The sequence below is a fragment of the Crocuta crocuta genome, unplaced genomic scaffold (assembly GCF_008692635.1).
Source record: "Crocuta crocuta isolate KB4526 unplaced genomic scaffold, BGI_CrCroc_1.0 scaffold303, whole genome shotgun sequence".
In the NCBI taxonomy this organism is placed as follows: domain Eukaryota; kingdom Metazoa; phylum Chordata; class Mammalia; order Carnivora; family Hyaenidae; genus Crocuta; species Crocuta crocuta.
Genome location: NW_027528276.1, coordinates 4,022,372 through 4,036,769, shown reverse-complemented (window position 1 = coordinate 4,036,769; position 14,398 = coordinate 4,022,372). Strand labels below are relative to the sequence as shown.

General features: G+C 41.9%; 1 protein-coding gene across 1 annotated transcript in view; it reads right to left on the bottom strand.

The window, feature by feature from the left end:
• MACF1 (microtubule actin crosslinking factor 1) overlaps positions 1 to 14,398 on the bottom strand; it is a 229,559-nt gene that overhangs the window by 93,185 nt on the left and 121,976 nt on the right. Inside the window, exons 40-49 of the mRNA XM_077753196.1 lie at positions 14,218 to 14,367; positions 12,497 to 12,730; positions 10,992 to 11,183; positions 8,371 to 8,889; positions 7,276 to 7,452; positions 6,888 to 7,011; positions 5,870 to 6,078; positions 5,255 to 5,572; positions 2,471 to 2,637; positions 1,034 to 1,190 (exon numbers count right to left, since the gene is read on the bottom strand). Of these exons, the coding sequence (XP_077609322.1) occupies positions 1,034 to 1,190; positions 2,471 to 2,637; positions 5,255 to 5,572; positions 5,870 to 6,078; positions 6,888 to 7,011; positions 7,276 to 7,452; positions 8,371 to 8,889; positions 10,992 to 11,183; positions 12,497 to 12,730; positions 14,218 to 14,367 (2,247 nt within the window). The remainder of the gene's footprint in view (positions 1 to 1,033; positions 1,191 to 2,470; positions 2,638 to 5,254; positions 5,573 to 5,869; positions 6,079 to 6,887; positions 7,012 to 7,275; positions 7,453 to 8,370; positions 8,890 to 10,991; positions 11,184 to 12,496; positions 12,731 to 14,217; positions 14,368 to 14,398) is intronic.

Below are 14,398 nucleotides of genomic sequence, written 5' to 3'. Positions count from 1 at the left end.
TTTTTTTTTTTTTTTTTTTTTTTTTTTTTTTTGCCTTGAGGTATTGTGAAAAATTTCTTGAAACACTAAGGGCACTATGGACCAAGAAATTGGGAAGCCTCTGCCCTAGGGAATTCCCTATAGCAAATATTCCTGGAACGCTCTCTGTGAAAGGAACCAAACTCTTCCCTGTCATCTAGCTTGAGATAAATCTTGCTTTACTAATAAGGAGAATGCATGAGAACTAATTGGAGGCAGACTGGCTTGGTGTCACCAAAAAGAAGAGATGTATTAGAGGTGCAGCAGAGGCCAAATGACTAAATCAAAGAAAGGATTCTGCAGGGGATCGGAGAAAGGTTGATCCTACTCTGGAAGGTACCTTCCAACCACCTGATTCTCCACCTGATTGTGGAGATAGTTCTTCTTTCCTCAATTTGCTGATCATATATCTAGTCACTGGCTCACACATACCTAATTCCCAAACACACAGTGAGAGTGTAAATTTCTCCAGGATTGCACTTTGACAACTATCTCTTTTACGACCCACCACAGCATGGGAGGCCTCTGAGAAACAGCTGAAACTTTATAGATGTTATTTCCCCCAGGTTACTTTTGTGGTTTTGGTATATACGTTATGTATATATACATATGTATTTAGAAAGAGAGAGAGAGAGAGAGAGAGAGCAGGCGTGCTAGGGAGAGGAGCAGAGCGGAAGAGAATCTTAAGCAGGCTCCGTGCTCAGCACAGAACCTGACCCAGAGCTCAATCGCATGACCCTGGGATCATGACCTGTACCAAAATCAAGAATTGGGACACTCATCTGACTGAGCTATGCAAGTTTTGGTTTTTAAATTGGAGATGTTCTAGTGCTCAGGGCTGGGGTAGGGGTAGGTGGGAATCACATGAAGAAAATGGAGGGATTTCTATTCTGATGATGCAGGTGGATAACTTAAACTTGTCACACCACTTCCCCACCACAGGTGGAGATCAGTCCACACAAGCTTCCAAACAGATGTCTAGCCTGGTTCCTGGAGCTCCTTTTTGTTCACCTACCTTCAGGTGTTCAATCTGCTTTTCCAGCTCTTTAGTACTTATGAAAGTCTCTGTAGGTGGAATATTTCCTTCTGTTTCCTTCAGCCATTTCTGGAACGTCCTAACCAGCTTCCGAAATTCATCCAATTGCTCCTGACAAGATGATGCATCTTCCTCTCTGTCAATGAAGACATTTTGTTATTTGCCAGACTAAGCTTCATAAAGAGGTCAACTTGAACTAAAACTACACTCATTCTGGGACTCTAGGCAGCTTTTCCTTACAGGGCCTTTCCCTCCCATAATCTTTTCCACAGCAGCTTTGGCTAAACCACCACATACAATGTAAGAGAGCATCAAACTAAGGAATCTGTTGCCCTTGTTTGGACATTTCTGGGGAGAGGAGTCCTCAATCTTACTCCAGGCTGAAGTGAAAGCCAGAGAAACTGAAAGGAGCCTGCTATTTAGGTGCTATGATACAATGGAAAGAATGTAGGCTTTGGATGTGAAGTCCAGCTCTGCCACTTTTTAGGTAGTTGACTCTTTCAAAGCCTAATTCAAATGCTAATCCCCTTAGCAAGGATGATGCTGAAACTGAGTCTCAAAGAAGTCGGTTTGCGCACACAAACGAATAAAATAAACCAAGGAGAAAGGAGAATTCAATTTTGAAATTAAGTTTCGGAAGTGGCCACATCTATCAGACTTTAAGCCAGAGATCCTGGTTCTTCATACAGCTAAATGGCCCTGAGCACTGAGGAAAAAGAGGCCTTCTGGCCTTTGTCCCCCTTTCTCCACTAAATAACCCACTATTTACGGTATTGTTTTCAGTGAGTGCTTTTCTCTGGCCACTTTCCTCAAGGCAGTCACCGGCCAAATCAAGATTACATATATGGCTAAACCAAGAGAAGAAGTGTTATCAAGCTCCTAAACCCACATGAGGTTTTCTAGTGGAATCATGACTTTTTAACAGTCAGCTGATAATCTGAAATCAGCTACCCTTGTCATATATTCCCATGTTTGCCTTAAAAGAAGAATCCAGACACTCCTCCAAAACAGCAACTTAAATGTGGTCAAAACAAGCAGAGAAAGAAAGAGTCAATGTAACCCTTAATTACATCTGGAAAGTCTCCTCCAATTTTTGTCTTTATTTCAAATCCTGCCACAATCATACTTGCTGTCCCAAATTTGTTCTGTTGGGTCCAGGTGACTGGGCTTTTGATTGGTACAGAGGGGAACTGAGCCCCAACACTAAGAAGGAATTCATTACTTAGTAATAGAAAACCACTAAGGACCATGTAGATTGAATAGCTTTGCCTGAAAGGCACACTTTTCAAATCCTATGACTTAGTAGCAGAGTGCTTGATGCCCACCTTTTCTACTGAAGGAAGAAAAGAAAATCATTTCATTCAACAGCAAGAAAAAACTAGCTCCCCAAATTGACCAACACATATGAAAACTCACCTTTCCTTAACTGTCTTCTGTAGCTCTGTGAAGTCCTTTTTGAGGTTCTGTACCCTGTCCAGGTGCTGGGAGAGGTCCAGTACAAAGCCACAGGAGCTCAGTTCAGTGACCAGGTGCTCAAGAGTCTCGAGGTTCTCCTGTTGATCTTCCATTTCCAAATTCAGCTCCTGTTAAGCAAACAAGGAAATGAAGTAAATCCTCTCATCATTATAAATACGTATACTCAAAAAATAAAAGACAGCTACTTTAAATCTGGGACAAGTTCCCTCTAATCTGAAGGAAAAAAACAAAACAAAAAAAGAGGCATCCTCTCTGGATCAATTACAGCAATAAATATGGAGGATTTCTCGAATCCACCTGAGAATGGCTAGGAATTTAAAAGGAGTCTTGTCTCGTTTAAATAAATGTTCAAAGATTTGGGAGGCAGCAGGACAGAGTGAAAAGAATGGAGATTTTTGGAGTCAAAAAGATTCTTTTTTTTTTTTTATTTTTTTTTTATTTTTTAAAGCTTTCTTTTTTTTAATTTTTTAATGTTTTATTTATTTCTAGGAGAGAGAGACAGCGTGAGCAGGGGAGGGTCAGAGAGAGAGGGAGTCACAGACTGAAACAGGCTCCAGGCTCTGAGCTGGCAGTCAGCACAGAGCCCGACGCGGGGCTCGAACCCACGAACCGCGAGATCATGACCTAAGCGAAAGTCGGACGCTTAACCGACTAAGCCACCCAGGCGCCCCAAAGAGTCAAAAAGATTCTTGAAAACCAATCATGGTTGTGATTTTAAGCTATTAAACTTCTTTGAGCTTCCATAGCCTATTTCTTCTACAAAACAAGACAAACATACTCTCTCCACTATTATTTAACACTGTATTGAAGATATTTGTCAAAGTGATTGAGTTAAAACAACCTGTGGCATAAACATCTGAAAAGAGGTAAAACTACGTTTGCAGATTATATGAAGTATACTTATAAACCCCCAAGAGAACCAATAATACAATTAATCAATGAAGTAATCTAATACAATAGTAACCTTTATGAATAAAACTTTTAAAATATTTCTGATATACACAAAAGCATACCTCAATAAATGAAAAGACATCCATAAAGATATGTATGTACATGTATATGTGTGCACATTTGCATGCATGAATAAATAAATTTAACATGACCCAAATAAGACTACCAACTTTCCCCCTATGACTAATAAAATTGATTCTAAAATTCACATGGAAAAATAAATATACAATTAAAAGTTATGAAAAATCCTGAAAGAAAGCAAGAAAGAAAAGACTAGCCCTACTAGATATTAAAATATACCATAAGGCCTCGAGAATAAAAACCAGTATGCCATGGTATATGAACAGACAGACCAGCAAAGAAGAACAGAAAATTCAGAAATAGATTTGAGTCTGTATGGATATACTATATATGATAAAGATGACCTCTCAAATCACTGAGGAAAAGATGGACTTTTCAAAGAAATGAAATTGGGAACAACTAGATAGACCTTCAGAAAATGATCAACTTGGATTCATACTATGCACTGTATCATAGAATAAACTTAAAATGTGAAAAGATTCAAATGTAAAAAAATGAATCAAAGAAACCATACAAGTTCTAGAAGCAAGCACGGGTGAACTCCTTCAAACCTGTGTGTGGCAAAAGGCTTTCAAATTATAACCAAAAATGCGTGTTCAATAAACAGTGATAAAGTTTACTGCGTAAAAATATAAAAACCTCTTACATGGCCAAAAACACTAGAAGCAAAGACAAAGGACAAAACTGTGAAAAGATTTTTTTTTTTAAACTCTTTTAAAATGTTTATTTATTTTTTTGAGAAAGAGTCAGACTGCAAGCAGGGGAGGAGCAGAGAAAGAGGGAGAGACAGAATTGGAAGCAGGCTCTAGGCTGAGCTGTCAGCACAGAGCCCAATGCGGGGCTTGAATCTATGAGCCATGAGATCATGACCTGAGCCGAAGTCGGTTGCTTAACTGACTGAGCTACCCAGGCGCCCCTGAAAAAAGATTTTCAACATACCACATAAAAATAATTAATCTCCCTGATACAGAACTCTTATAAGTTGAAAGAACTCAAAAAAACTCAAAAAAAAAAAACCCTCAAAAAAAAAAAACACCAAAAACCAAACTCCTGACAGAAAACAGTAAAGGCCATGAACCAACAGTTTACAAATAAAATCTCTCAAATGTATAAAAATACACTCAACTTCATCAGAGAATCAGCCAAGGTGGCCACTACTTGGTCAAATTAAGTTTAGGCATATGCTATGACCTACAATCCTGCTCTTGTATCTGTGGTACGTGACACTCTTCACCAAATATTTCCAACTCTGCACCAACTACGTACATGGTAGGAATACATTTCTCTACCCCCTTAAGAGCCAGGTGTGGAACCTGCCTTAACTAATGAAATGTGAATGGATTTGATATGACTATTCCCTGTTACAGTGGTAGTCATGAAGGCATATGGCAGGATGAAGTTCCCGTGAACCTGAATCCCTGAATGACCGTGACAGGCTAAGTAGCCCTATTGATCTGGGTTGAACGTGCAGAATGAGTGAAAAATAAATCTCAGCTATGTTTTTATAAACATAAAAGGACAAACAATAAAAGAACAAACAGTATCTAGTTTACAGGCAGTTGTCATAATTCTTTAAGATAATGCAGGCCAAGTTTCCACTACATTGACTGACATATTATGGGCTCAGTGAATGCTGGTCCCCTCCTTGCCCTTCTTTTCTCTGTTCTGCCAGTTTGGCAGATATATTCTCACCTGGATCTGCTGGAAGAAATGTGCAATATCTTGATCTGGCTGATTTCCAGAGGCTAGCATCCGGCTTTTGTTTTCCATGAATTGCTGCAGCTTATCAGAGAGATGTTCAAACATCTCTGCCTGGGGAAGAAGCTTCTTTAGGGAGCTCTCCTTTTCTTGCTGCTGTAGACAGAGTTGTTCGAAGCGCTGGCTCACCTCCGCCAGTTTGCCTTGCAGCACTGCAGCCGTGGTGCTGTCTGCTGTCTCCATGAACCGAGTCACCATCTCACGGGTGGCCTCCAGGCTGCTCTTTTGCCGAGCAATGTCCTGCTTCAGTTTCTGTCACCAAAAATGTGTCTGTTAGTTCCTGGCTCAGTTATCCTAGGATATCTGAGCCACAAACCAATAAACTTCTCATAATTACATGCTCACCTCCTCAAAGAGGGCTGGATTGCAACTAGCCTCTGTGATCAGACCACACAACCCATCCCCTTGGTTCTCCACCCCATTCTACCAGAGACTTTGGAGCACTGCTTTTCCTCGAGCTTAACAATGGTTTGGAAATTGGGTAGAAATATCTTTATGTGGATTAATCATCATCGCTAAGTCTTATAACTCTTGGGGCATCGGTCTCACCATGTTAGTGGCCAGGGCTTCCTGGATGACTCCTGATGACAGTGATGCCACCTGCTCCTCTTCCAGGTTTTGCTCAACTTCCCTGATGGACTGCAACAAGCTCTCTAGGCTTTCCTGGACACTCTGAGATTGGGCAATTGCCTTCTGCAGCAGAGCAGAGCGCTCAGCCAGGCTACCGGAGAGGCTCTGAAAGTGGCTGAGTATAGAATCTGGAAAATGAGGGCCATAAGAAGAGTGTGGACACTATTTTTGTGTTGTGCTTTTAAAAAGGATGTATTTAAGTTGCACGTGTTAATTACTATAATAACAGACATTATGACAAAAAGAAGGAAAAAGCTTAAAGTGAATTTATATTTGAGCCAAATTCACAATGCACTATTTATTTAGCACCTACTAAGTACCAGAAATTGTGCTGGATGCTGAGAACTGAAGACCGTTAAGATGAGTCCTTTCCTTCTGCAAACTAAAGACCATAAAAGCAAGCATAGGCAGCAAAAGGCACATCACAATTAACCACAAAAATAAAGCTGTTAAGTGCTATACTGATGCAAGGAGTAATATACTAGAGAAGCCTGAAGGAAGAATAATTCTTTCTTATCTTTTATTTCTTTAAGGGTTGGAGGTGGTAGTCAGGACTTTACAAAGGAAGTAACCTCTCAGGTACAGCCTAAAGTTTGAGTAAGATTTCATCACGCATGCTAAGCACTCAAATAAATGTTAGCAGCTAAACCACAGGGAAAACTTCTGGGGTGAAGTAATGAAGAAATGACTAGTTTACCTGGGAAAGGAAAGAAGAAGGGCATGGCTAGAAAGCAGAATGAAGGAGTTGGAACCAGATGCAAAGGCTGTCAATGGTGCAGGGACAAAGCTCATTCAAGGGTGAGCTATTGCCATTTGTATCCTCAGCCCCTTGAGGGCACCAGAGATACTCACACAATACAGGGAGCTGTATTACAGAACAGTGGTACAAACTAGGAATTAAGGGAGCTTAATTATTATTGTTATTGCTGCTTCATACCTGTAGTTTCTTGCACGTGCTTGCGGTCTGGGGCTGGCTCTCCTTCAATTTCCATGAGGTCATGAGCTACTTTTTGGAGCTTTTCTACAGGTACTTGGTGCTCAGCTAATTCTTCCTGCAACTGCTGCTCGTCCATGAAAAAGGCCAAAAGTAAAACCTCTGAGTAATCAAAGCCAGTTCTAGGAACCGGGAGCTACTCAGCATGATGTTATTTGGAGCTACGAAGAATAACGCTGTTTATCTGAACCCACAAATGTTAGAATTTAGTGTTTTAGGAACCAGATCTTGTCTGAGGCATCACAACCACCACCTTTAACCTCTGGGAGTATTTGCTTTACCTTGGGGTATTCCCCACCCATGCGCTAGAACAGCCTGTGTCCCTGCCTACCTTTGTTGTTGCAAGCTGCTGCTGTAGGACCCCAGGGTCAGAGGCAACAGTGTCTGAGAGGAGCTTTTCCACATTGGCCTCACAAGCCCGCATCCATGTCTGCAGGCTGTCGGCACTGCTCTGGAACTGCTGATACTGGCCTAGGAGCATGTTCAGGTGAGAGCCCAATCGTGTACACTGTGCCAGAGAAAAGAGGGAAAGCAGGCTTATGCAAGGTCAGGCTAGAGGCAGCAGCTTCCTGGGTAGGTGCAGTCCAAAGAAAAGCCTGGCTTTGTTATGGGGATCTCACTAGAGCTACAATTAAGGGTAGTGCTGGGGACTCCACAGACAGGTAAGTAGCAACCATCTTCTACAAGTGGGGCCTCTGCTCTTTGATCCATACTATTCACCCCAACTTTATTACAGGCCTGTGAAGATTTAATGAGTTGTATGGCAAGCCACCAAAGAAATGCACACCAGGTTGCAGGCAAAGGCAGGGACTAGGAGGTACAAAAAGTATTCCTTTTGGTGAGGTCAGAGATGGCAAAATGCACAATACAGGTAAGAAGAACTGACTGGATTCTACATCTTGGGAGCTAATGGGAGTTCTCTGATTGGGAAGAAGGTAAGGATTTACCCTAGATGCTCTGTCTAGGAATAAAGACTATGTACGTGGCTCAAGTTTCCCCTATACTTTATCTCCTGGGAACCCATGTTTGCTGGTCAGGATACAGGAAGGTGAGTACCTCCACCTCCCCTACCACAGTGAGATATTCCCCTGATACTGCTGGGACCAAGGCATTAGCCCATGGGCCTCCACATTCTGCATTTTTGCAGAGCTCATAAACACATTCTGCCTGTGGTCAATATACAAGTCAGTTCATTCACTATATCCTGAGGTTCTTTTTTTTTTTTTCCAAGCAAAGAAAAATGGAATTTATTCTTTCAATAGTAACTTTTTTTTCCCACAGCAATTTTCTCCCACACCTACTTAATGTTATTGGTACATAAAGAACAATGAATAATATATATGTATATAAATATATACACATTTATATATGTATTTCTTGGTTAGAAAGTTTTTAATGATAAAAGTTGTCAGGAACCTCTCAGTACCTTTGAATGGAGAGCAGTGTATCTTTCTGTTGCATCCTTCAATTTGCCCTTCACTAAGCTTTCAGTTGCTGATGCCTCTCTACCCTCCTCAAAGCTGTTTTCTGTGTCCAAAACTTTCTGTCCTGAGATGGTCACAAATCGCAAGTCTCCTTTGTGGGAAATGACATCCTCTGAGAAGCTGCCTTGTCGCTTCAGCAGGGAGGGAAGGGCTTCGGGGCAGCTGCCTCCCTGATGCATGTTCTCCAGCTCTCTCTCCGACCGCTCCAGCCAGTTCTCAAACTCTTGATGGTCCTGCAGAAACTTCTGCAGCTCGTCGCGAAGTGTCTGCACCTGCTTCAGCTCCGCCTCCGACCGGGCCAGGGAAGTGGCATATTGCCCCTTTAGCTCTCTGAGATTGTCCTCTAGCACCTGGCGTTCCTCGGGGGTGAGGTTGTGGCCTTGTTGGTCCAGGAAGGCCTGAGCGGACTGGGTGGCCAGGATGAAATTTTGCTGCTGAGACAGCAATTCTTGGTGACGGGCCTGGCAAAAAATCCCCCAAAGCAAAGGACAATCAGCAAGGATAACACAAGAATTTGGTTTTATCTACAGCTGGAAGTAGAGAAAGATCTTAATAGTCCACTTTTCCGGCTGCTCAAAAAACCACCAGTATCTCTCACTCTAAGGATTATGCCATATACTAATCCCAGCTGAACTGACACATAAAAGATCTTACAGCTTCAAAGAGATTTTGATGTATTATCTCAAGTGATTCCAGATGCAATCTGCCATGTAGGCAGACAATATAATATCTATATTAAAGATATTAGAATAGTTGATAAACAGAAAGATGTTACATGTCTTGACTAAGGTCACCCAGACAGTTAAGGGACAAACTGAGACTCTAGTCTGGATCTCTTTACTAAGCCATCCTAAGCCTAAGAGAAGGCACAAATGCCCAGCTGAAAACTACTCTCATTAATGGAAGGGGAGAGTAAGTTGGATAAACCACACATATGACAGTATAAAAATTGTAAATATTTAGCTATGAAATATGTCACTTACATATCCATGAAGACTGTCCCAACTAGGAAAGCTCTTGGAAAATTCATTAAATAAACAATTTACATTTTAGTGACAGTAAAATGTATTTCTGGATAGCATACGTAATTTGTATTTTTTCTTTGTATGTGCTATGTCTACATGCTTACACATGGACCTTTTTCTATTTTGATGGAATTTAAGTTATTTTAGGGAGTGTGGCTGTTTTGTTTTGTTGTTTAAAATGTTCTTCCTGAGTCTATTAGACAACAGGGGGAGTTCAGTCAGTGTTCTTGCCTATCTACAGTTTATGCAACTCCCTAGGATCAGGGCAACAGCCTAGTTTTTTCCAGAATATTATCCAGTTTCAACCTGGATCAGCAACCTGATAGCATTAGCTTCCAATGTCACCTCAGGGAAGCTGGGGTGACAAATATTTCCTTCTCAAATAGATAGTAAGGGGCAGTACCATAGCTTGTCTGTACACCCCCCAGATGTCCCCATTCTCATCCACCCATGAATCTCCTTCTTGGGATGGAAATGCCTCTTGGTCAGTATCAGGAAGCTCCTTGTGACAGCAGAACCATTGCTGCTCTGTGCTGTTATGAGACTGCCACAGCTTTGGGGGACAATCTACAATGGAGCATAGAAGTAGCACACAGGAGGCAAAAATCCTACTAATAAAAAATACAGCAATGACTCACAGAGGCCGTTCAATAGAAGACTTCTAGCTAAGGCAAATTTTCTTTGCTATAAAGATATCACTACTAAAATGGGTAATCCACGTGTTTTCTGAGTTCCCTAAACATATTGTTTTTCAATCATGCAATATAATATGCTTGCATATGCCAGTTAATATCCTAGGAGACGGTTCATTTGGTTGGTTCATTGGCTTATCTCCAGTGCCTGATATATAGCAGGTGCTCAATATTTGCTGAATTATGAATAAATGAGTAAGAGATAAATAGTCACAGGAATGGTTTCTTGAGGGCAATAGGCGGCCATTAAAAGGATTAATCAGGGATATAGCATTTTAGAGCAAGGGTGAGAAAGGAGAGGGAAAGGAGCCCAGGATGGTTTAGTTCAAGCAATTACATGGGAGTAGAGGAAGGAGAACACATCTGATTGGGGAGAGGTGTTACAGGAAACAGGAGATCCACTTTTGAGGTTGAGTTGTTTGTGGTTCCAAGTTACAAATAGGCAGATGAATTTATGTACTGGTTTGAATCTCAGCACAGGCATTTAGGCTGGAGACAAATACATACATGGAATTCACTAGTATAAATAGTAACTGAAGTGTCATAGTGGATGAAATTACCCAAGGGAAGTATATTCTGAAAGAGGAGAACAGGCTTAGGCCACAACCTAGAAGCACATAAGTATTTCACAAGTTGGCCAGAGGAAAGGAAAAGGGATTACCAGGGCAGAGTCCTGCTTCGGAAATCAAGGCACAAAGTATTTCAACAGTGTCAAAGGTGCTGAGGCATCAAAGAAGGCATGAACTGAGAAGTGCTCACGGGTTTAGAGGCAAAGAGGTTACGGTGACCTGCCTGGGGCAGCAGAGAGCTCCCAGCATAGTGAGGACAAGCTAATATCCTCCTCACCTTCATCTTCTCACACTGCTTGTCCAGCTCCTCTGGGGCTTGATTCACCCCCCTGTGGCCGTCAGTGGTATCCGTGGCTCTTTTCCCCAGGCCAGCTCCGGACAGCTGCTCCATCGATCCCACTCCAGCCACCCAATCCAAGAGAGCATCAATCTTACTCCTGTTCTCTGCCAGTTCCTTTGCTGCTTTACTCTGAAAGCCACAGAAGAGGTTTAGTGAGAAGGTATACTCAACTATACAAGCATAAGTTAAGTAAAAAGGTGAGACTTCTATGCTAAAGAAGAGAAGCTCTAAGACTATAAACAGTGTTTGCATCCACAAAAAAGAATGAGCTTCTTCTAAATCTGTTGAAAAACATTTACTTAAAACAATCTCTAGATTTTGTCTACATCTCATTGCTTAAAAAAAAAAAAAAAGTGAGTAGGGGGCAGCGCACGGGTCGCAAATTCCAGAATTTAAAAGGGCTTTAAGAGAGGATTTAATCCTGGCTTCCCAGAAAAGCTTCATGGAATCCTTTCTAGGTGTGTGGAAATGATACCCTGGCTTGGTAGGGTCAGAAACAGCACAGTCACACTCAATTACTTGCTGCCCTTCCCTAAGGGAAACGCAGACTTCTCCCATCCTCTTCTCTGCCAAACAGAGCACAGAGTGCTAAAATTTGCCTTTCAAATTCCATTTTCTGACTGTTCAAGTATTCTAATTTATTAAACATTCATGTATTTCAGAATTCTCCATCAGGTAACTTATTTCTCTTTTCCCCATTCTCCACCTCCTCCATTAGTGTCAGAGTCCACGGCCAGATAAAGGATGCTAATTCAACCTGCCGGTGCTGAGGAGGGTGCAGACAGCCTTTTGAGACTTTACCTTCTCCCAGGCTTGTACCAGTGCCACAGCCTGCACTGAATTTATAGCTGTGGCACACTAAGACTCCCCACATATTTCCCCCTAGCTCTGTTGGATCATCAATTTAGATTCATGTTGGAAATATGCCATTTGCTCTTTCTTCCCCAGTGTACTATCCTTCTTCACTAAGCTCTTTCCAACATTTTTCAATTAGAGTACTGAGTACACAGATAGCAAAAAATATTTTTTTCCCTGGGGGGTGGGGTAGGTGGTATGAACTTCCTACAACTATTCCTGACTTAAAGTCCTTCAGGATGCGTCTTATAAAAATAAATTTTGACGGGGGTGCCTGGGTCAGGATCTCTCAGCTCGTGAGTTCGAGCCCCACATTGGGCTCCCTGCTGTCAGTGAGGAGACTGCTTGGGATTCTCTCTGCCCTTCCCATACTCCCATGCTCTGTCTCTCAAAATAAATAAATAAATTGTAAATACATATATACATACATATATGACTCACAGACCAGCCTCAAAGTAACCCCTTTTCATGATTCTATGTTGTCTGTAAGACAATGAGTTTCCCCTCATTATATACCTTTTACTTATTTGCCAGGTACCAAAATTTTCATTTTTGAAAAATACCAAGTATCAAAGCAGTCTGGTTACCTTTTCAGTCTCCTGCTGTACGGCTGACGTCACCACTTCTTCCAGCTCCTTCTGGGCCACCCGTGTTCGTTCCTGGAGAGCCTCATACTGTTCCTTAGCCTGATGAAGCTTCTCCCGAAGAGCTGTCAACTCGTGGGGGCTCAGCTTGGCCTGGTTCTCTTCCAGGAACCCTTCAATGTCTTTGACAACACTGGCAAATGAGGTGGCCCGATTCTGAATGTCATCCTGTAAATCCTTAACACATGAACACAGGGATGGCAGAGACTTCAGTGTTACTTCTAAGACTGCTAACGGTACAAAGATGGAATGGCTAGTACGACACACACCTGCACCAGATGTGTTCTGACTGTGATCTGCTTTAAGATTTAGGCCTAAACCGGGGCGCCTGGGTGGCTTAGTCGGTTAAGCGTCTGACTTTCGCTTGGGTCATGATCTCGCGGTTCGTGGGTTCGAGCCCCGCGTCGGGCTCTGTGCTGACTGCCAGCTCAGAGCCTGGAGACTGTTTCAGTCTGTGACTCCCTATCTCTCTGACCCTCCCCTGCTCACGCTGTCTCTCTCTCTCTCCGAGAAATAAATAAAAAAACATTAAAAAAAAAAAAAAGATTTAGGTCTAAACCAGTGCAAATAGTAACTTATTAAGATATTTTTGTACTTAAGAAATTTTCTAATATTTAATTTTCTAAGGAAAATTTAAATTTCTAAGCAAACATTTGATAAAGACAAAAGAGGAGACTCCCCACAAACATGATTTTTATTCTGGGATGAGTTACCCTCAAAGAGATCATTCTTCTATAAAGAGGACTTGACAGTAGGATTCCAGCTGAGTCAAGGCTTGGTTTGTCCCTTATACTCTCTTGGTTATATATCTCCTTTTTCTTTTTTTAAAATAATCTCTATAGCCAACATGGGGCTTCAACTCACTACCCCAAGATCAAGAGTCACATGCTCTACCAACTGAGCCAGCCAGGCATCCCAGCACTCCTTATTCTTAATGTGGCCTAGAAGGCCCAGCAAGATATGGGTCCCGCCTCCCAGCGTTCACTAATCTTCCTTTTACTCTTTGCAGTCCAACCAAACTAGCTTCCTTTCAGTTCTTGAGTATGTTGTACTTGGTATATTCTCGTCCTCCTTCCATGCCTTTTGCAATAACTTCTATAAACCTGTCTCAAAGTTTAAGTGACACTTTTTCAAAGTAATATTTTCTGACATCCTAGACAAGATTGGGTCTGGCTATTATATATTCTTGTGTAACTTTTCCTTTATCCCTTTATCCTTTTTTTTTTAATAAAAATTTTTTTTTAATGTTTTATTTCTAGGAGAGAGAGAGAGAGACAGCATGAGCAGGGGAGGGTCAGAGAGAGAGGGAGTGACAGACTCTGAAACAGGCTCCAGGCTCTGAGCTGGCAGTCAGCACAGAGCCCGACGCGGGGCTCGAACCCACGAACCGCGAGATCATGACCTAAGCGAAAGTCAGACGCTTAACCAACTAAGCCACCCAGGCGCCCTTTTTTTTTCCCCTTTATCCTTTATCCCTACCATAGTTGCATGCTTGTTTCTGTGATGATCTGTGTAATGTCTGTCTCTCCCACTAGACCGTAAGTTTCATGAGAACATGGATATTTACCATTATGTTGCCAGCACTAAGCACTGTGCCTGGCACATAGCAAGCCTTTATAAATATCTGCTGAAGGAATGAGAAGAATGAATTAACTCATACTGACCTTCAAGTCACTCTGGTTCTTCTGCAAAGCAGACAGATCGTGCTGGGTGGCTCTACCTTGGTGGCCTGCCAATGTGCTTTCTGCCTGTCCTACCCAGTTGCAAAGATCCTCCAGTTTCTGGTAACAGGTACTTTGTTGTTTCTGCAGGGTCTAATTAAAATGCAAAGGGGCCGAGAGATAA